The sequence below is a fragment of the Schistocerca serialis genome, chromosome 3, assembly GCF_023864345.2.
Source record: "Schistocerca serialis cubense isolate TAMUIC-IGC-003099 chromosome 3, iqSchSeri2.2, whole genome shotgun sequence".
Lineage (NCBI taxonomy): Eukaryota > Metazoa > Arthropoda > Insecta > Orthoptera > Acrididae > Schistocerca > Schistocerca serialis.
Window position 1 is genome coordinate 1,072,835,094 of NC_064640.1, and position 24,085 is coordinate 1,072,859,178.

General features: G+C 43.7%; 1 protein-coding gene across 1 annotated transcript in view; it reads left to right on the forward strand.

Annotated features, from left to right (window-relative positions):
• Window positions 1-24,085, forward strand: part of LOC126471505 (uncharacterized) — a 151,192-nt gene that overhangs the window by 19,039 nt on the left and 108,068 nt on the right. Inside the window, exons 2-3 of the mRNA XM_050099724.1 lie at window positions 3,988-4,289; window positions 19,011-19,212. Coding sequence (XP_049955681.1) covers window positions 4,018-4,289; window positions 19,011-19,212 — 474 coding nt within the window. The 5' untranslated portion in view covers window positions 3,988-4,017. The remainder of the gene's footprint in view (window positions 1-3,987; window positions 4,290-19,010; window positions 19,213-24,085) is intronic.

Sequence of the window (24,085 nt, forward strand, 5' to 3'; positions counted from 1 at the left end):
AATCTGCGAAGTCCTTTGTAAGTTGTGGGAAGGGGCATCTGTTGTACTGCTTCAACCCGCTCAGGCAAAGGTGACAGGCCTGCTGCTGAAACCAGATATCCCAGGAACTTAACCTCGCGTTTTCCAAACCTGCACTTTGTTTCGTTAATAATTATGCCATACTGTGTCAGACGGCGGAAAAACTGCCGCAGATGTTCGACATGCTGATATGCAGAACCAGAGAATACTAAAATGTCGTCCATATAACAAAATACGAACGGTAATTCTCGAAGCACCTCATGCATGAATCTTTGCCATGTTTGGGCAGCGTTTCTGAGGCCAAATGGCATAAAATTGTACTCAAACAAACCGAATGGTGTGATAACTGCTGTTTTTTTAATGTCAGATGGAGCCATGGGAATCGGGGAAAATGATTTGGTGCAATCAATCACACTAAATATTTTGGCATTGCTAATCGTACTGTTAAAATCAGTCACATTGGGTAGTGGGTAGCGGTCGGGAATTGTGCGGGCATTGAGCGCCCTGTAGTCTCCACATACTCTCCATGAATTGTCTTTTTTACGGACCATGTGAATTGGAGATGCCCACGAACTATCAGACCTACTTAGAATACCTGTTTTTAGAAGTCTGTCGAACTCAGCTCGCGCCGCGAGCAGCTTCTCTGGAGGCAGACGCCGCGGGCGGAAGGCAACGGGTTGACCTCGTGTCGTGCTGATGTGGTGTTGAGTATTGTGTCTGCATTTCCTGGTTGCGTTGACGGGTTCGGTAAGTGCTGGAAAGTCTTGAAGCAGTTTACGAAAAATTGATTCCTCCGACAGTGCCCTGATATTGCCTGCAGTATACGAATCGTTAAGACTGTCGGCTGTCTTCACACGTGTGCGCCCCGCTTAGTTGCCGATACGACATCGTATCACAATATCCCGACGCGGATGACGCGGTAGAGGAGCCGGAAATCTTCGTGCGGAAAGACACGGGCACATCGCACTGTACTTGAACCGACGCGGAAGACGCAGTAGGCAATATCCCTTCTGTGAGAACTGTCACCAAACGACGGTAAACCAGGTCGGGCATAAGTCGGTAGTTCCGTAAAAAGTCCGCCCCAATTATAGGGCTCGGCACATCAGCAACCACAAAAGTCCATTTTGGATGGAAGTTGGAATTTAGATGTAATGCCAACTGTTTCTCACCATAGGTAGATATTCTGGAATTGTTTGCCGCAGTCAGCACATGTTGCGTTGTTGTCGTGAGTATATCACCTCTCTTTCTTGGATAAACACTGACTTCTGAACCTGTGTCAATCAGAAACTTCTCACCTGAAGAGAGGTCCAACACGAACAATCGGTGTGATTGGTTGACTGCAGATACTGTTGCGTTTTCACCTCTTTGAATCACGCTATGACTCGGGCGCCTATGTTGTTGTTGACGAACGTTAGCGCCCTTTAACGCCCGCCTTGTAAGTTTGGGTAGCTGCAGGGTTGAATACATTGACGGGCAGTGTTACCGAAGCGTCTGTGGTACCAGCATAATTGATCTATCAAATCCTGCTGGATATCATTTCTTCGTCTTTTCCAACTGCGACTTCGTAGCTGCTGGTGGAGTGAAGTTACTTGCACGTTGAGTTTTGCCACTTGTGCTGCCAGTTGCTGTATGGTGGGTTCGGTCGATGAGCACTGCTGTTGGGGAGTATTATTGCATGTTCCTGGCTCACTGACGTCAGATTCCATCACACTACACGTTCTTGGGCCTCTATCCTGGCTGGAGTTGAATTCGGAACACGCAGAAACTTCGGTTAAGGTGTTTGCGATGGTGTCTGCCTTTTTTGCTAAGACTTGCAATGGTAAGTCTGTTTCTGCTGCAATGACGGCACGGATGTTGGCAGGAATTTTACGAAGCCATATTAGACGTAAAGACTCTTCAGGTAGGAGTTCCGGGCCGGCTAATGAACGTAAGGCTTTGAGTACTTGTGACGGAGTCTTGTCGCCCAAATCTTCGTGTGCGAAAATTTTTTGTAGTCGCAAATCTGGTGACAACGTATAATGCTGTATGAGAGCTTCCTTTAGCACAAAGTAATTTTGTTGCAACAAGGTTTCTTCTACTTGCTCTATCACTTCTAAATTTAGATGTGAAACCACTATATTAAATTTGTCAATGTTGTTAGACACCCCACGCTGCCGAAATACGCATTCAGCCTGCGTAAACCAAAGCTGGGGGCGCGTCGGCCAGAACGCGGAAAGCTTAACATTTCCGTGTCGTGCGTAGGTACTCCCATCTTTTGCGTTAACATCTGTCGTTCCGTTTTGTGGCGAATCAAAGGGCGTGGACCGCGATCCTTGGTCGAACAGACTGTAGTCTTCAATCTTGATTCCACTGCACCATGCTTTTGTCTCTGAATTCATTATTCTCGTCGGTACATATATTTTCTTTATGCTTCTGCTACGATTTTTCGGGGTCACCACTATGGGAGCCTTTATATTTTATGAAGTAACAGCTTTTTCATGAGATAACATTTTTTTTCCAAGCACAGATCAAAAACTAACAAGAATATACAACTCGTAACCAAGCCGACTACGGCAAAGATAAATGTCTATCAGCTGCAGCTTTCACCCGCTGTTTTTGGCGTAGTGGATAAATGACGTCGCCACATCGTGAACATCAAGCGAATTTCTCATTTGCAACCCAAGCGGCAAATCGTTATAGTTTGTCATAAACAAAATATTGACTTGGGTTCAGAATCAAGTAATGGTTTTCGAAGGAGAACATCTTCCCGTTTGAATGTTACCTTTACTTTAAAAGCAACATAGATGAGTGTATACAGTATCCATATGTATGAGAACTTTTATTACGAACCTGTTCAAATACAATAGAAGTTTTTAAGTTGATAGAATTGAATGTTATTTCCTCGGGCGTTTCACAGAATTGTCAGGTTTTAAGCAGATCATTTGATTGTCGTAGTTTCTAGTACATAGCTTCTCGCGTATCCCTAGCGCTCGCACGACGAGTCTAATGTCACGTGATTGATCGAGAAAGTCAATATTGTATCGAGTGCTTCGGCATATCGATAAATCCCTTTCTCTTTGAACGCAAGCATTGTTTTCTACACACTACCGTTCGGGATCGTTCAAAATACCTTTTTATGAATATGAGACCTCAATGGACAAAGCTTCATCTGTAAATATAAGACGACCCTACATTCATCTATTAAACAATGTAAAAACGTTGACCTGAGCAGCAGTTACTCGATATGCGAATATAAGCGACCCTGTATTTCTCGGACAACCGATCTAGGAAAAGCCTCGTCTTATAACCGGATAAATGCGGTATTTGTTTTAGACTTTGGTCGTAAGTTTTGCATATAATGTCATAATGTTGTTAACTGAAACTTCCTGGCAGACTAAAACTGTTTGCTGGATCGGGACTCCAAATTGTGTTTCACGAGCAAGTGCTGTACGTATTGCAGCTTCAAGTCTGTTAATAACTCGTCTCCTATCTTCCATATTCCACATCTGTTCTCCTGCATGCTGTGTGCTGTTCCGTTTTTGTTGGTGGTGGCGTAGGTTTTCTGTTTACTGGATCCATGTGGGTTTATTGGCAGTGGCATTTCGTTGAGGGGAACAATCTTCGTGTAAGTTTTTACTGTGTTTAAGTCATTAGTAAGAACAACATTCTCTACCCAAAACCATCTATGATCTAGTGGAGAACGTGTTAATTCGTGATATTTTATTTTGCTATCCTTTTTTCCCTAGTAACGTCACCCGCTTGGTTCTTAAGCCTTGTATCTGTCACATAAATGACGTCAACGCTCTGTCGGCATGGTATCGCACTGTTAACTCGCCACTTACGATTTTCACTTGTAAGAAATGATTTCAAAAAAACTGTCAAGTGATAGTGCAATGAATAACAGCATCAGCTCACTAACATTGTTGCCAGCAGTTGAAATCCACAGATTCGTATGAATCTAGGTTTATAACTCATTTTGTTTTATTTCAGCGCTTGCGAACATATCTGACAGACATCCACATGACAACTCCTTCCACCTCGCCGCGGGCTGAAGGCCCACCCGACAGCAAAATGGCTTCAGGCTGCAATTACAGAGGCAGGCGCCACGTGCCCGCTGAAGGCAGCGTGATGTGGCATACGGGCATCAATGACTTACCAGACGAACTGCTGCTAATGATCTTGTCCCACGTGGCTTTCACCGATCTACTGGATGTGGTACCGAACGTGTGCCGTCGTTGGAAAAAGCTGTCTCAAGATTCCAAGTTGTGGGCTGACAGGGAATTCAATATTGGGTAAGAAACCTACTAATACATAAAACGCGAATTGTTCTGCTTTTAAAAAATATTGTGGGGTGATACCTTTATTTATTATATTGTAACGTTGACGTTGAAAACTTTGCATTTAAACATACTGTCAGGTCAACTCATTGGAGTAATCTGGTTTTAACCGAAAATGTATTCCAGTTTTAGAATACTGTTTTCCTTTTTTTTTTGTGTTTGTTAGATTGAGAGAGTGTTGGGTAGATGTGGTAGAGGCACTTGGTATGTGTGTATGCTATTAATTCCCCGTTAATCCTTTTCCCTCTGCCACCTATGAGCCAGTGTGTATAGCAATCTCTTTACCTTTCTATTTTGCTCCTTTAGGTTTGTATGTGAGCGTGTATCTGTTCATTTATCCTCGCCCTCATTTTTATCCCGATGGAGTTTTAGAAAAGTGTGAACGATCTGGTCTGGAGGGACAGTTTAAATTCAGCTCCAGTTCAGCTGGAACGAAACATGCCACTTCTCGCAAAAAAATTACAATCGGAATCGTGTTTTATAGCAACTGAGGTGAGTTCTGCCACGAGCATACGGTATGTGTAAAAAATCTGGGAATACTTAATAAAACTGAACCCACCCATTGCGCCCAGTGACAGAGGCCACCTGTTTGAGGGCTGTGACGTACGAAAAGTACTTTCTGATTGTCACAGTATAGGTGCCTTGGACAAATACGGTATCATCGTCTGGGATGCTCTAATTCCTAACACCTTCAGATATATCGAAAACTCGAAAATATTTGACCGTTGTGGAGAAAAATAGGATTGTCATTGGGGTCATAAATACAGTGATGGAAAAAAATCGCAGCACCGAAAATTAATTACTGTAGAGTAATGAAATTTTGGCCATACATCTGTCTAGGTAACATATTTAACTGATTAACATTTCGAGATCACAGATTAATTTTAGCAAGAGAGAAGCCTTTGCAAATGTGAAATGCCGGTACATTAATAACCGGTGTAACCACCAGAATAATTTCTAACACGCAAACGTGCGTTCGTGGTGTTGTAGAGGTGCCAGATGCCAATTTGTTAGACGGAGTTCCTCGCCTGTTGCACTCGGCTGCTCAACACGGGGGTGGTTAATGCAGTTTGTGGCCGATGCTGGAGTCGTCATCTCGTGACGTCCCGTACGTGCTCGATCGGAGAAAGATGTGGCGATCGAGCAGGCCGAGACGACACGTCGACACTGTGTGGAGCCTGTCGGATTACGACAGCGGTATACGGGCGTGTGTTATCCTTTTGGAAAACACCTTCTGGAATGGTGTTCACGAATGATAGCACAACAGGTCGAGCACTGAGGCAGAATCAGCTCGATCAGACAACACTTGGCAACACTAAAGTCGCAGGAGGAGGTGGTGGTGGTTTGAGGTAAGTGAAGTGCACGTGAGACAGTGTCTGGCTCTCAGCTGTCCTCGAACTAACCAATTTGTAACAGTTCATCGTGGCATTGTGCTGCTCAAATTAGTGCTGCAGACGCACGTACCGAACACGACGGCCTTCCCCTCGGCAGTGCCACACGGTCGTCTGAAGCGCGGTCTTCTCCCAATTGTACATTCTCTCGACCACCACTGCCAGTGATCAGTGTACAGTGGCTACATTCCTGCCGAGTATTTCTGCAATACCACAGAAGTAACATCCAGTTTCTTGTAGCCGTCTTACACGACCTCACTCAAATTCACCGAGGTGTCGATACATCCTTGTCGTCTTTAAGCCTTTCGTGACTGACGTCAACCCGCCGTGTCCGATCTCGAAGGTACCTAGAGCTCACAACAGTTAGAGTGCGTGTCTGAAGCAAATCTGATTCGCATCCTCACAGTGGCGTCACTGGTGCCACTGCTACGCGACTGGTGTGAAGTCTGGACAGGTGACATCTTTCAGATATACAAACACGCCTTCCAACTTTCATTTATGTAGGACAACTCACACTGGGTGTCGAGATTTTTTTATCCGTCAGTGTATTATGACTCAGTTATTAGCATCCAGATAGGCTATATTTGATTCTGTCTTACTTTCTGAGGTTACTCACTGTAATATGACACTATTTAGCATGTCTGTGGCCTAGTTTTGACTGAAGGAGAAGAAAGTGCATGAAGTAATTTTTAGCCATAATACTGCCTGGTGCACTGAGAAATAAATTCTCTCGGTACCCTTGTGCAGATTTTATTCGTTTACATTACAGCAGTATAGGCTTTTATAATTTCTGATTTTTAAAAAGATATTTAGCCTTGTTTACTATGACCAATTTGTATAAACATTTTACCTGCAATTGTAAGCAAGATCTTTTCTATGGCTTTAGTGTTTGTCATGTTTCTCTTTGTGAATAAATCTGGAAACCTATCACAATCCCATCCACCTGCTGTGGGCTGTGTATGCTAGCCGTTTCTATTTGTACATTTCTTTTCTCAGTAGTACATGAAGTGTGAGCAACTGTGGCTGCTACGTATTTACTGCGTGATGCATCTGTGTAGGCTCGAGCCCATTCTAGTAGACGTGGACGGTGCCGCTTATCTGAAAAGGCAATCTGCTGCATATTTATGCAGATGTACGTACTTCTTGTCAGACTGAGCTGGTCATTTGTTTTTGAATACATCTCAGCTATTCTTACGGTAATGTGTTTTTTAAATGCATCATTGGAGGAGAAATAAAATAAAAAATCCAGTTTTGCAACCAGTACTGTTCGTTCATTTGTATTCAAGATTTCGTAATATTCGAAACTTTCTTTAAATGTACAGAAAAGTAAAATTACGTACTTAAGAAAACACACGAATGTGGTATTCTACGAGTACGACATCCCTGAGTTATTATTGGAATCGTTCAACTCGTACAAACACTTCTTTAACCATTTGTGGGAATCTGAAATGGGGTGACCACATAGGCAATTGGAAGTAAAGCAGATGGTATATTTAATTTCACTGGGAAATTGCAATCAAATTCCAAATAATATTGCTTACATACATCATTCGATCCATCTTAGAGCATTACTCGAGTGTGTGGGACCCAAACCAAATGTGACTAACAGCTGATATTAAATGTTGTGTCGGTAGCTGGGCCGACACCGTGAAGTTGAGATGGCTGAAAATGCACGCTAGACTAACGCTGTAGCCGATAGGGCACGCAAGGCTATCGCAGACGGGCGTGAAGTCTGGAACATGAGAACTTATAAATGAATAAGAAGAAAAGTATGTAGATGCTTATTACTTATCTTTTTATTAGTCCTTGGAATACATCTCTCTTGAATACTCGTAAGCTATAGGCACTGATACAAATGGCGCCTTGCTAGTTCGTAGCCATTAACTTAGCTGATGGCTATTCTGTCTCTCGGCTAATGAGAGAGAAAGGCTTCGTACATCTGGTCGGTAGCTAGGTTCTCGTACAACTGGGGCGAGTCCACTCTCGTATCACGAGACCTGCCTTGGTGGTGGCGCTAGGTCTGCGATCACAGTGGCGACACGCGGGTCCGACATGTACTACATGGACCGCGGCCGATTTAAGCTACCACCTAGCAAGTGTGGTGTCTGGCGGTGACACCACATTCCTCCCCCGCAAATCGGCGAACGGTCGTGAGATAAGGCTTCCGCCCGCCGTGGGGAGGACCACATGTTGACGTATGCGATGAGGTGGGGAGCCTAACAACAGGCGAGGCTGTGCCACCCGCACCCGGCCATTCGGTCCGAGGGGAGCTAGGAAACGCCTGCAAAACTAGTCCAGGGTGCACGTCAACATGCGGTGTATGCGCCCGTAAAGAGACAGGAGGGACCGAAGGGTCAACCTCCATAGCGTCGGGGTAGCCGACGCGCGATGACGTCATGTGGTCCGGAGCGGGCGGGAGTTCCATGGCGGAGGACAGCTGGTCACGGGAAGCGATCGGCGGCGCGTGACCCTGGGAGGCGCTTGGCGGCTGCAACGAAGCGTCGAATGCGGGCGGCGCCGGCGGGAGAACAAGCGGCGGCGGCGGCGGCTGCTGCTGCTGCTGCTGCTGCTGCTGCGGCGGCGGCGGCGGCGGCGCGTCGCCATGGGGCAAAATGGAAGGCATCGTCGGTAACACCTGGGGATGAGGCGAGCCAGTAGATGGGTCCCCAGGGCGCTGACCGGACGGCACCGTCGCTGAAAGCAGACGGGGAGCGGCAGAACCCGAGCGACGACAGAGGCGCAGCTGATTGAGATGCCGACGCACCCCACCAGAGGCCCCCAAAACCAAATACATCGCGCGGCCGAGGCAGCGAAGAATGCGCCCTGCGAGCCAACGCCGTGAACCTCGATAGTTGCGATAATATACAACGTCGCCTGGAGCAAAAGCAGGAGTCTGCCGCTGCACAGGAACCTGATGCGGCGGATGCAGCAAAGACATCAAGGTGCGATGAGGACGACCGTGGAGCAACTCAGCCGGCGAGCGACCATCTCGGGGTTGAGAGCGATACGAAGACAAAAAGAGCAACAATGCGTCCTCCCGAGAATGCGACTCTTTCAATTTCAACATCTGTGACTTGAAAGTCCGGACCAATCGTTCAGCGGCACCGTTGGACTGAGGCGAAAACGGCGCGGATGTCAGATGTTGAATACCATTGGCCTGGCAGAATGACTGAAATTCTGCGGACATGAATTGTGGGCCATTGTCGGAAACAATAGTCTGCGGAAGACCTTCAATGCAAAAGATAGCAGACAACGCTTGGATGGTGGCGGAGGACGTCGTGGAAGACATCCGGACAGCAAAAGGAAAATTACTGAAGGCGTCGACCAGAACCAACCATCGAGCATTCCAGAATGGACCAGCAAAATCAATGTGCAAGCGTTGCCAAGGGGAAATGGCTTTTGGCCACGCAAAGACTTTCCGCGGCGGTGCGGACTGTTGTTCGGCACACGCCGGGCACGAAGAACACATATTCGTAATCGCAGCATCGATTCCGAACCAAGTACAGTGCTGACGAGCAAGTTGTTTCGTTCGCACTATACCCCAATGTCCTTGGTGAAGAAGCCGTAAAACAGAGGACTGTAACGAACGTGGGACCACGACTCTGGACTGATCATTATCAGAACGCAACAACAAAACACCACGTCGAACAAAAAGTTTCTCCTTGTGAGCAAAAAATCGGCGAACCAACGGATCCTCGATCCGAGACTTTGACAAAGGCCATTGCGTAGCAACAAAACGTAAAACAGTAGCAAGGACAGGGTCAGCAGCTGTGGCTGTAGCGACACGACGAAAATCAATCGGAAACGATTCGACCACTTCATCGGTTTCCGAATCAATGAACATGCAAGCAAGTTCGGAAGAATCGAATGCTCTATCCTCAGCAACAGGCAAACGGGACAACGCATCGGCGTTTCCGTGCTTAGCAGTGGACCGATACAAGATATCGTAGCGGTACTGCGAGAGGAAAATAGACCAGCGAATGAATTTCTGCGCTGTACGTGGAGGTACAGGCTTGGTCGGATGAAAAAGCGATGTCAAAGGTTTGTGGTCTGTGATGATGGTAAAGTGACGACCATACAAGAAATCATGGAACTTAGTAACACCAAACACGAGAGCCAAAGCTTCTTTCTCTATTTGTGAATAATATCTTTGCGCAGACGAGAGCAATTTGGACGCAAAGGCAATAGGGCGATCATGGGAGCCAACTTTGTGCGCAAGCACAGCACCGATCCCGAAATCCGATGCATCTACCATCAACAAAAGGGGTTTCTGGGGATCGAATGGCGTAAGGCAAGTATTAGAAAGCAACGCCGATTTCAACTGGCGAAAGGCGCGTTCACATTCCGTCGTCCAGACGAACGGAACACCTTTACGGCGTAAGCGATGAAGCGGAGCTGAATTGGAAGAGGCATTGCGCACAAATTTATTGTAATAATTAATTTTACCCAACACACTCTGTAGCTGTTTCACATTTTGAGGGGAAGGCAATTCTTGTATGGCACGGAGGTGCTCTGGACTCGGATGTATGCCTTGGGCATTAATGACATGTCCCAGGTATGGTAAGTCACGAGCAAAAAACACACATTTGTCCTTCCTCAAGCGAAGACCATTTTGCCGCAAGACCTGAAATAATGTTCGTAAGTTCGCAAGATGATCTTCTTCTGTCTGTCCGGAGATCACTATATCGTCCAGATAGTTTGCTGCAGTAGGGACCGACGCACAAATAGTTTGTAAATATTGCTGAAACAAGGCAGGGGCGGATGCACACCCGAATGGCAGTCTTTTGAAGCGGTACAATCCAAGATGCGTGTTAACCACCAATACGCGCTGGGATTCGTCGTCCACCGGTATTTGCAAGTACGCATCGGCTAGGTCCAACTTTGAAAAATATTTTCCCGGGCACAGTTTAGCAAAAAGATCTTCCGGGCGGGGCAAAGGAAAAGTAGCAGTCACTAGCTGTGGATTCACTGTGGCCTTGAAGTCCACGCAAAGTCTCAGTTTTCCGGAAGGTTTTGGCAAAATTACTAAGGGTGAGGCCCAGAGAGAAGCTTGCACACGTTCAATTACACCCTGTGATTCGAGATCGTGTAACGTTCTTGCGACCTCATCACGCAATGCGTGGGGAACATTGCGCGCCCTGAAAAATTTCGGTTGCGCGTTTACCTTCAGTTCTAAATGTGCTTCATAGTTTTTAGCGCAACCTAAGCCCGGTGCAAAAATGTCTGCAAATTCGTCACACAGCCGAGAAACACTGTCTGTAGGCACAGTCTGATTCACTGATAGGACCTGATTTACAATAGACATGTTAAACAACTTAAATAAATCTAGACCAAACAAGTTCACTGCCGAAGAAGAACGAAGAACGTAAAATGACACAAGTTTTGTTTGTCCCTTGTATGTTGCAAGAAGGCTGCACTGTCCTAACACAGGAATTTTCTGTCCGGAATATGTAGTTAGCTTAACATTTGCGGAACGCAACGGAGGTTTGCCCAGTTGTTTGTACGTGTTGTGATTGAGCAAGGAAACTGCAGCTCCGGTATCGAGCTGGAATGGTATCACTTTGCCTTCAAAGTCTAAGTCCACAAAAAGTTTATTGTTCTGCTGACGACAAGAGCGACTGTTTTGTGCAATTGGAACAGACACTGGTACAGAATCACTTGCTAATTGACGTGATTTCCGGCGACGTCGACGCACAGTTTTTGTGGGACGATCACAGTCACTGTTAGAGAAAGTGTCACTGGACGAAGTGGAATTAACGACATGAATGTCCATAGGCGAAGGTCCACGAGCCTGAGTGTCCTTGGTTCGATTCCGGCGCGAAGCAAAGGGCCTGGAATGATTGTGATTGTCTGATCTGAGCTTTTTCTGGCAAACACTTTGAACATGTCCTTTCTTATTGCAGAAAAAGCAAATAGCTTGGCGTGACGGGCAATGTTCACGCGAATGTCTAGTAGCACACCGCGGGCATGATTTCACTACTTTTGTGGGCTGGCGCGGCACACGTGGCTTAGCGCGCGGCGGCAGCTGCGTTTGTTTGTGCGATGGCAGTTGTGCGGACGTGCGCGAGGCCCGGTTACCGGGCCGCGCAGCGCGTCCAGCGGGCCGGTTAATGTTACACACGGCTGGCGAAGTTTCAAAAGATTCCTGAGCACAGTCAAGTGTGTCCTGTCTATCCAATATGTCTATCACTTGTTGAAGGGAGGGATTAACTAGTTTCAAAATTTGCTCCCGTATGCGAACATCAGAAACGTTCTGTGCAATTGCATCACGCACCATTGTATCGGAATAAGAAAGACCACAGTCACATTCAAAGGCACAGTCCCTAGTAAGTCCTTGCAATGTTGCTACCCACTCCCTATTAGTTTGACCGGCCGTACGTTTTGTACGAAAGAACGTATACCGTTTTGCAACCACATTAACTGTTTCTTTGAAATAGGCATCTAATGCAGACAAAATTTCCTCGTAGGACAGAGTTGCTACGTCGCGTCGGGGAAACAATTTCACTATCACACGGTATGTGGACACACCGACACAAGAAAGCAAAAACGGCTGCCGCTCATTACCTTGAATTCTGTAGGCAGCTAGATGAAAGTTGAACTGGCGAGACCACTCGTGCCAGGTCTCATCGGCTGCCACGTATGGTCGAAAGGGAGGTGCAACAGCGTTTAGTGGCAGCGGTAGCGAAGAAGCGGCGGCGGCCGCATCGGTTTGAATGGTACGTTGACCCTGTACGAGCTGTCCAAGGGCATCCAGTAACGCCTGCGTCTGCTGATTCTGCAAGCGATAAATTTCGGACAGTACATCTGGAGAATGTGGCGAAGCCATGACACAAGTAAATTATTACAAACTCTTTTGCTCGTCGCCAATGTTGTGTCGGTAGCTGGGCCGACACCGTGAAGTTGAGATGGCTGAAAATGCACGCTAGACTAACGCTGTAGCCGATAGGGCACGCAAGGCTATCGCAGACGGGCGTGAAGTCTGGAACATGAGAACTTATAAATGAATAAGAAGAAAAGTATGTAGATGCTTATTACTTATCTTTTTATTAGTCCTTGGAATACATCTCTCTTGAATACTCGTAAGCTATAGGCACTGATACAAATGGCGCCTTGCTAGTTCGTAGCCATTAACTTAGCTGATGGCTATTCTGTCTCTCGGCTAATGAGAGAGAAAGGCTTCGTACATCTGGTCGGTAACTAGGTTCTCGTACAACTGGGGCGAGTCCACTCTCGTATCACGAGACCTGCCTTGGTGGTGGCGCTAGGTCTGCGATCACAGTGGCGACACGCGGGTCCGACATGTACTACATGGACCGCGGCCGATTTAAGCTACCACCTAGCAAGTGTGGTGTCTGGCGGTGACACCACATTAAACTATACAAAGTAGAATAACATGAACGAACAGATTTTTTCGTGTATTATTTAGAATCCAATTGCTTCAGTATTGCTGTCGATGTATATTCATGATACTGTTGCTTCATATATTGTTATTATTAATATTGTATTGCTAGTAATGATGATGGTGATGATGATGATGATAATTGTTATTACCACCATCACTATCACCAGAACCACTACCAACGGATGAAAGGATCCAGTGGCAATACACGGGACTCACGCTTGGGACAATGACAATTCAAAACTGTTTCCAGTCATCCATATTCAGGCTTTGCACGATTTCATTAAATCTACTGAGGCAAACGATGAGACAGTTCCTTTCAATGTGCATAGCTAATTTTCTTCCCCATTCTGCTCCTGTACACATCTTCAGAAACCACTCCCCACACCCGGCCATTTCCCTCCTACATTCAGCCGCTCAGTCGGCATCCTGCCGTGCTAGTTAGAGGTTCGTGCTGTACTCCGTTGAGTTACTGTGACAGTTTGAAATTTCAGCGTTAATTGAAAATGCCGCGAAGTGTGAAGTTTCTGACTGCAAAAAACTGTACACCGATAGAAATCTATCGGCAGCTTTGTGAAGTGTATGGGGACAACATAATCACTGAAGGTGGAGTGCGTCAATGGGTCATAATATTTAAAAATGGCCGAACTAACGTTCACGACGAAGAGCGAAGAGGAAGACCCAGCATAGTGACTGCCGAACTTGTCGGAAAATTCGATGCCGCGGTCCGTGAAAACCGTAATTTCACAGTAACGGAACTCTCTATGAGTTTTCCACAAATTTCACGAAGTTTGTTGCATGAAATCATTACCGAAAAGCTTGGTTACCACAAGTTTTTCGCAAGATGGATACCAAAAATCTTGACAGAGATTCACAAAAATCAGCGAATGGCTGCAGCGTTAACGTTTTTGGACGCTTACGAGAAAGATGGCGACTCATTACTCGATCGCATCGTTACTGGTGACGAAACGTGGGTTAAGCGTGTGAACTGTGAGACAAAATTGCGGTGAATGCAGTGGGGGCACACAAATTTCCCCCAAAAACCCAAGAAATGCATGCAGACAATGTCGGCAAGGAAGGTGATGGCGACTGTCTTTTGGGACAGAAAAGGTGTGATTTTTGTGGATTTCCTGGAAAGAGGCACTACAGTAAACTCTCAAAGGTATTGCCAAACTCTGCACAACCTCAGAAGAGCAATACGAAACGAGCGCAGGGAAAAGTTGGGCTCAAAGCTCTTGCTGATTCGTGACAACGCCCGGGCCCACACGGCAAATGCCACTCGTGAAGTTCTCGAATCTTTTAAGTGGGAGTTGTTTCCTCATCCGCCGTACGGTCCTGACCTGGCACCGAGCGACTTCCACTTATTCCTAGCAATGAAGAAATGGTTGGCTATGCAGCATTTTGATGACGACGCACAGCTTCGAGAAGAGGTAACCACGTGGTTGAAGCCGTAGGCGGCCGAATTTTACGATGAAGGAATTTCTCAGCTCGTCCATCGCTACGATAAGTGTCTTAATTTAAATGGCAACTATGTAGAAAAGTAGTATTTAAGTGTGGCTTTCATCTGTATATAATAAAAAAGTTTTCCAATACTTTATTTATTTTTAAATTCCAAAACGTAATGTACTTTGTGGATAGCCCTCGTACTAAATCATCTGGTAGGGGCCTTCTGATTGACCAGGTTCTCTCCAGTCTTGATCTGTCTCTTGCCAAAGAGAGCTGTCCTAACCATATCATTGTTGCCTGTGGCACTTTTTCAGCTGTCGACCTTGCGCTCTCTTCCCCAAACTGATGGACTTGCTACAGTGATTGCTACGTGACAGTCTTTCTGACAGTGACCACTTTCTAGTGATTTGCCACTTCCTGGTCATTGTCGAATGGTGGCTGATGCTTAATGATCAGTTTTCATCCAATATGTAGGGTGAGTTCATTCATTTGTTTGCAAAGGAAGGCCAATGTTGTTTGCCCCATTTTGTCCGGTCGGCAACACGCTTTGATGACAGAACCGAGGTCCACATCCTGCAGTCTTTCTCAAACGATTTTACAGAGACTGTTTGGTAAAAAACTTGCATTTTTGTGTTAAATATATCTTTTATGTCAGATTCGTGATGATGTGCCCATCATTTCATTGTTGGTCATTGTTATTGTGATATTGCACGAACTTCGAAAAAGTTTGTAATGAAAACTGGGGGTCGCTATGATTTTGCGTGTGGGCCGTACTGCATAATATGTAGCCGTGTATGAAATTTAGCTGACGTATTGAATTTTTCTTTAGACTTTGGTGTAGGTCTTTACTTGTAACCAGTCTGAAAAAAATTGATCTGGTGTAGCACACTCTTTTGCAACCCGCAACATTCCTCATATTTTTCAAACAGTTTCAGTTGTTGAAATGTTGTTGGCAAATGATAGCGAACAAAGAGGAGAATATTTTTCCAAATGGTTATTGTGCAAAACTTCATTATCTACCTTGTTATTTCCACTAACTACAGACTTTTTTGACGAAAGAGTGTAATTCTTAAGGGCCATCGATAGCTGGTGAAACGAGATATGCCGTTGGGTTTTGAAACAGCATCAGTGAAGACATTACACATTTATTTTTGTAGTGAGGATGTGCTTTTTCATTAGCTATTGACTTGACTTGACTTTTCTTCAATTCCTCAATTAATAAAACTACAGTTTCAGAATTCTCTTGCAGCTGCATGTGCACAGCATGTAAGTGAGGAGAATAAATGTGTAGGTTTTACTCAAAACTTGCAAGATGTGATGCTTCTCTAAAAGTTACAAATGGCTAAAAAGCCTGGTGAAAACCAAATCACTGCTTTTTTTGCATTTTCAGCGGAATTCTTTCTAGACACTAACCAAAGCAGAGGTGACAGTAGATCTTTTTGAATGCTCACTATACAAGTGTGGGCACCGAGAGGCTCCACTTAATACTTACAAAAAATGTGAGTGTAGAATTTAGTTTAGAACAGCACTTCCCTCCACTGCATTCCCCGTACAGTACGTGCCTGCAACCCCCATCACTATTGCCCCTCCATCCGTGCCGTGCCGATTGCGCATTTATCAGCCACGTTATTTTGCACGCACTCTACCACTTTGTCCCCTCTGTCGAGAGGGCATCGGCAAAGCCTCGGACACTACCACCCGTGCTATTGGAGCTGTTATTCCCCTCTCCACGAGTCCCCCCTACCTCTGGCTGCTGCTAAAGTGGACCAAAGACACTGCAGTGGCTACTCAGCTGTGAAAGTGTACTGCAACGTCTCTGATGACATTCCATCACGACAAATTATACGATGACGCTTTCGCCGATTGAGAACTCTTCGGGCTCTTCACTCGTCACGTGATGTGACCCCAGATCCTGATTCAATTCGTCATCCGATTATCCAATGCACTTTTCTGCTATTCCTAGAAAGTATTTTCCATTCACAATGTTGAGATAATATAGTTAGCCCAACCCTCGAACTAGACAGAATCCTAGCCATTTCTTGAAGGATTATGTAGTTTCCAAAATAAGTTTCTTCTTATGCTCATCTATAATTAATCATACATCACCCAAAATTGCAATTTTGTGGTTTGAAAGCTCACAAGTAAGACCTATGTTGAGCATTAATAACACATGTACTTCCTTCACAAATCATGCCAACTCATATACAATTAAACCTCCTGGATTCAATATATTATGCCCAAACTGAGACTCAGACAGGATAATGGGGATCTCTTTCCTTAAAAACCTTAAAATGTTTCTACCTATGCTTTGGAACTCGGTGCACCTCTAAGGATGGCAGTATGTGTATCTTATGTTTCTGTGTCTGAGCAGATATTTCCTCTCAAAAAGCTGCTACAACCGCCACCCCATCTCGGAAGATGTCTTTCTTTGATAGAATTCGTCACGTGCAAATATAACTTAACAACCCCAAACAATAACTGTACTCTTGCCCATGACATTTTATAATTTTCGGTTGCAAGTATGATTTGTTTGTTGGAAGACATAGGGGCACACAACTCCTCTGGAGTGGTGTATATTACCACTGTCGAAACGAGGGACTCGTTGCATTGGCATAGCGAGGTGGAATGAAATCACAAATTGCATTGGCACAGCGAGGTGAAATGAAAGAATAAATTGACCAGATGAGAGTAGGACTTGGACACTGAGGGTTCCATACAGACTTATTTATGTATATGAAACAGTTTATTCATTTATCAATCTAGAATATTAGTGACTTGTGCCTGGTATTGACATTGATACTTGCAAGGTATGAGTCCCAGAGATTCCAAGACTTCCAGGAATGTTTTAATTTCATATTTGAAATGGCAAAAGAAATATAATTTTCATATAACAAAATTACAAATCCATAATTTTCTTTTTTTTCCCTTTATTTATGCTGTGAAAATATGCTTTTTGCCAACTTTCATAACTCTACGTCAATGAGGAGTACCCTAAATTTTAATGAGCGAGTTTGCGAGTATCAAAATTTGTGATGTAAATAATCTGTAATAATATGTAATAAATAATAAATCTTTGGATTACATTGACTTAGAAGCTTACATTCTTCACACTGCCGAGGGACTGTAGACATTAAGGTGTGACAAATTTCAACTTGATATGTGTACACATATCTAAGAAAAAGGGATTTTAACAGATTGTGGACAGTCAGTCTGTCTGATAACAAGAGACAAATAAAATGTTTTTCATGTGATATAATTGCAAATTAACAATTTTTGGAGTTTTTTCCTTTGGTTGTGCTGTAAAAACTTGCTTCATGCAAAATTCCATGATTCTGCATCCTATAGGTTTCGATGAGTAAGTTTGTGAGTATCAAACTTGCAACGTAAATGGCCATATCTTTTTATTGCACTGACATAGAAGTTTATTGCTCCAGTGGGTGTGTAGCACACTTTGTACACATGTGACGAATAGTTGTCTTTACGTTACTGAGGTAAACGTGTATGTGCAAAATCAGAGTTTAATCTTAGTGTTATTAAACAGTGATAAAATAAACTTACATTATATGAGCTAAATCACTGTTTAATTAAACAATAATAAAAGAAAACCTTCCTCCGTGTCATGCTGTTGCCACGTACAAGTGTTACCCCACAGTGATGGCCCACTCGAAGCATTACACGGCACAGTCGGGTCAGGTCCGTGCGACCCACACTTGATTACTAATTATCTCGTAGGTAACTGCCCGATTGTGGGATTGTGCTGCTGGCTCAGAATCTGGGCATTTTCTTGCTTGAATCGTAATTTTTTTTCATCTAGGTTGCTGTTTATTTTATATTAGTGCTGCTCTTTCGGCTGTACGACAACACAACTTATTACTGTGTTAGCTGAAGAAACAGTGAAGGAATAGATATGGACTTCAAATTGTAAAACTAGGGAACAGAACAAAACAATATCATTTGCGATCGGTGCACTTTATGCGCAGGCACGCCATTTCGAGGGTTAAATTTTTTTCTTCACCGAGGGACGGTAGATGGTAATATGTGAGATAAATTTGAAGTGGATATGACTACGCATTGCAAAAAAAAAAAAAAAAAAAGGTTTTAACAGTCTGACACAGACAGACAGTTGGACAATAGAGTGAAACAGTAAGGGCTTCCGCTTTTAGCAATTGAGGTACAGAACTGTAAAGATAAAGGTACTTCAAATGATCTTTTCGTTCTATTGCCACGTGAAGGAACCGGTAGCTCTGAGAGGTAGTGTTGTTCTTGTTCTTCCATTTTTGTGTCTGTGTTTGTTGCCATTTAATTTTTTTATCTGTTTACTTCTGGTTTTATGAGAGCATAGCTTCAATTATACATGCTAAAATAGGTTACTACACACTGTTTGCAAATTGTCAGAGATACTATTTGCGAATGAACTATCGACACATTACTATGTTGCAGGGCCCTGTGGCAGTGCTATCTGGATGACCGTAAGGGTGGTGGGAACGAGCAGGAAGCAATAGAGATCTTCCGAAACATCCCGAACCTGTGTATAGTGCGCATGTGGTTCAATGTCAACCCCCTCGTCATCCAGGAGCTCTGCGATCACTGCCCGAGGCTCGCGGAGTTGCACCTCCATCCCAGTCAGAAGCTCACCTACTCGGTAAGTGTCACATCTTTTAAAGTGTAAGGTAAGTAAACCTGCCAGTGGTTACGCAGGGCAGCTGTTCACATCTCAGGAGATACACAAATTTTCCCTGGCCTTCATTAGATCATTAGGGGCATCGTGGAAAGGCAGTGGACACGGTGTGTAAATTTTCTGACGTTTACGGTTCAAAATCGACCACTTTACAGTTTGTACTAGTAAAGTATCAGCATATTTATTTCTGAAATTGGTAACTGTCAGAGAATTTCAGTATCTGTATCCGTAGCCTCTGTAAACGCCACAGCTGGAAACAAAACTACAGTCAGAGCACACTTTCTCATTTCTGTTATACACTGCCACCAGCAGCACTCCGAGCAGACATAAAGCTGAGCCTCTGGATACAGTATCGGATGAGTGAGAATAGTTTGTACTGACTTGTAATATAATTTTTGCAATAGGAAATGTGTGTGGTGCCATAAATATCGGCAGTCACTAAATGCCTTACTTTCATAAGGGCCTGAAATGTACGAAACGGAACAGTTGTTGTTGTTGTGGTCTTCAGTCGTGAGACTGGTTTGATCCAGCTCTCCATGCTACTCTATCCTGTGCAAGCTTCTTCATCTCCCAGTACCTACTGCAGCCTACATCCTTCTAAATCTGCTTAGTGTATTCATCTCTTGGTCTCCCTATACGATTTTTACCCTCCACGCTGCCCTCCAATGCTAAATTGGTGATCTCTTGATGCCTCAGAACATGTCCTACCAACCGATCCCTTCTTCTAGTCAAGTTGTGCCACAAACTTCGCTTCTCCCCAATTCTATTCAATACCTCCTCATTAGTTACGTGATCTACCCACCTAATCTTCAACATTCTTCTGTAGCACCACATTTCGAAAGCATCTATTCTCTTCTTGTCCAAACTATTTATTGTCCATGTTTCACTTCCATACAAATACTTTCAGAAACGACTTCCTCACGCTTAAATCTATACTCGATGTTGACAAATTCCTCTTCTTCAGAAACGCTTTCCTTGCCATTGCCAGTCTACATTTTATATCCTCTCTACTTCGACCATCATCAGTTATTTTGCTCCCCAAATAGCAAAACTCATTTACTACTTTAAGCATCTCATTTCCTAATCTAATTCCCACAGCACCACCCGATTTAATTAGACTACATTCCATTATCCTCGTTTTGCTTTTGTTGATGTTCAATTTTATATCCTCCTTTCAAGACACTGTCCATTCCGTTCAGCTGCTCTTCCAGGTCCTTTGCTGCCTCTGAGAGAATTACAATGTCATTGGCGAACGTCAAAGTTTTTATTTCTTCTCCATGGATTTTAATTCCTACTCCGAATTTTTCTTTTGTTTCCTTCACTGCTTGCTCAATATACAGATTGAATAACATTGGCGAGAGGCTACAACCCTGTCTCACTCCTTTCCCAACCACTGCTTCCCTTTGATGCCCCTTGACTCTTATAACTGCCATCTGGTTTCTATACAAATTGTAAATAGCCTTTCGCTCCCTGTTTTTTACCCCTGTCACATTCAGAATTTGAAAGAGAGTATTCCAATCAACTTTGTCAAAAGCTTCCTCTAAGTATGGGAAAATTTATTTTCAATTTTCTTGTAAGCTACAGATATCTTTTGAAGAATAACTTTTTTTTTAAGAAGAAAAAATTATTAGTAAACAGCAGAAGACGTGACCTTTTGTAGAAAGATGTTGTACATCTACTCAACATTGTGACGTCTGCTTTACTAACCTTCCAGTCACATGAATGAGTGAAATAAGCCTCCTAGCTGAAGAGGGAACCACACAGGCATCAAAAGCAATAAAACTGTTTACCCACACAGAAGATACAAATTCTGTAAGTGTTGTTATACCAGAACTACAGACTGAAAGAATCTTAAACACATTTGATTTTCAGGCAAAAGTGATTACATTTACAAAAATATTTGTGTATTCGAAAGTTGATTGAAATGTAAGATTGTGCGAATCATTAGACTCCGTACAAAGCTGTAATGTTAAGGGAAGTGTGTATCATAATAACAGATAACCTCTCATAGAACTGACAATAGAAATATATGCTTCTCATGTATGACATATATGTTTAAATTCTCTTGCTTTCAGTGGAGTGAACTGAAAGTGAAAGTATTTTTTCATGAACAAGTTGTAGTTTATGTCACTGAATCAGTAAGATTAGACCGCTTGTACATTTATTTCACGATCATGTAGAAATACTTGGAACTCGCACATGAAGTAACTATTTTAGGATGCCTGTAAACAGGGAATATAAGGAATTATCAGGGAATTTCATGCAACTGCAAAATATCAGGGGATTTCATAAAGTATCAGAGAATTTTCTTGCAACTACTCAATACTTTTTTTTAATTACTGCAGAGAGGTACTTTGTGCCAGCATGTTCATCACAGTGATTCATGCTCTTTATGGATTGCAGTTGAAAGCTTAGTACACATTATTGTTTACAATAACACCATAATTGTTGAGACCTGTATTTGTGCTTGTTGTTCTGTGATATAAACTGTGGAAACTGAGTCATGGAACATACGATGCATATGTATCATATAATGACCTTACATACTCTTTGCCATTGTTAAACATAACAGTATAATATAAAGTTCCATAGTCCTAATATCATTCTCTCCATTCGTGCCAAAATATAATCACCATCATCATCATCATCATCTCTCATCTCTCCACTCTTTTCAACATTTCACGAGGACCCTATTTCACCATAGTATCATCACCTGATAATTCTCAACCAACCAATTTAATATTCTAAAATCAACCTCTACATTACGCATTTATAGTCAAACTACAATCAATTCCAATACACATGTATCACTCAACTATTCCATTAAAGAATATTACTATCATTATCAACAGTTTTCATCTATGTGATCTGAAAAACAGTTTCCTTACTTAATTAGCATTTATTGCATTTATACAGCATGACAATTATTAAACTATATGAAAAAAATGCAAATTAGTTACAAACTACGGCATGCACACACTTTATTTAACATGTAAACATCACTACAGACATTTGGATGTAGGTTATAACGTGTCCGATTTGCCTGCCGTCATTGGCGACGATATGTTGCAGACAAATAGTGAAATTCTGCACGAGCCGCTCAAGTGTCGGTTCATTGATGCTGCCGATGACCACCTGAATGATCGTTTTCAGCTCAGCAATGGTTTTGGGGTTATTGTTGTACACTTTGTATTTAATTTACTCCCACAAAAAGGAGTCACGTGTTCATATCTGGAGAATATGGCGGACAATTGAGGCCCGTGTCAGTGGCCTCTGGGTACCCCAGAGCCAGAATGCAGTCCCCAGAGTGCTCCTCCAGGACATCAAACACTCTCCTTCTTCAGTGGGGTCAAGCCCCATCTTGCACGAAACACATCTTGTCGAAATCAGGGTAACTTCAGATAATGGGGCTGAAATCATCTTCTAAAAGCTTCACACACCATTCGGTAGTCATCGTGCCGCTGAGGAATAGCACACCGATTAATCCGTGACTGGACATTGCACACCACACAGTCACCCTTCGACGGTGAAGAGACTTCTCGATTGCGAAATGTGGATTCTCAGTCCTCCAAAAGTGCTCGGCCACACTGTACTGTGACATTTTCACATGCAAATGGCCGACAACAAGAATGCACGTGCACGTGTGCGTAATAATTCCCATCGTGCTCTGTGGCCAACCGTGCAGTTTGAATGTCCTAACACAAACCGTTCAGAAGTTATGACAATTGTATTTCATGTAGTTCAATAATTGTCACCCTGCATATTACATAATCAATGTATAATACATGTATCTATGGACATTACATAGTCAATACTCAAATGTGCTCATAGATGAAGGTTCGTATCAAATGCTTTTATTCACAAAGTTTGTAGAAATTCTAAATTTTTTCCATAATAATTCAGATGCTGACTGTGAATCTGCAGTGTAACAAGTCTGAACCATCTTCAAAATGATACAAGTTTCGAATAACAACACACACTATTTCACCTAACTAAATACCGTGTATCTGCAAAGTCTCTCTACAGTGGTGAGCCTCGCATGTCTCGCCTTGTGGTGCACACAACGTCGGCACCACATTTGAGTGTCTCCTGCAACAGGAAGGGAAAAGGTAAGTTAGTGTTTCTATTAGCAGATACTGTAAGGGGGGCCACAGTCACACAGGGGATGACCCCTGTGGTTAATGGGACCAGACAGACAGGTTTTATAGTTAAAGTCAAAGTCCAGACAGACAATAATCAAGAAAAATAGAATAAAAGAAGTTTCATGTACAGTAAATAGGGATAATGCTAAGTGCGAGGGTCTACGGTTTGTGCGCAGTCGACCTGTCTGAAATGCTGACAATTTGCTCGGTCAGTAGATGCCGCCCGGTGGCACTGCGACGAGGGTGCACCACCTGTCCGCCGTCTGCAGCGCGCCAATTAACTAGTGAGGCCTCGGGCGCCAATATGTCTTTCTTTGCTCACCACGGAGCCTTTTGATATGACCGTAATTAGCCAGTGTTAGGACGTCGGACACAGTGGTCGTGGGTGTGCGTAGTGTGCTTATTTTTTATGATCTGTCTTTGTTAATAAAACTGTTTAAACATACTTCTCGTGTTCGCGTATTGCCGTACCTCGAGGACCCGCCGCTTACTAGTCCTCACAAATATTTTGTCTAATTGTCATTCGTGGCAACAATACAAACTACCCCCTTATAGAAGTGGTGTCAGCATGGGGATAATTATGGAAAATCTACAGTCCTGAAGAGGTGCAGCACAACGTAAACTTCGATCGGCAGCAGCGTGAACATCTTCTGACTACATGGGGACATCCAGTGCTGGAATTCAGGTCGGTCTCC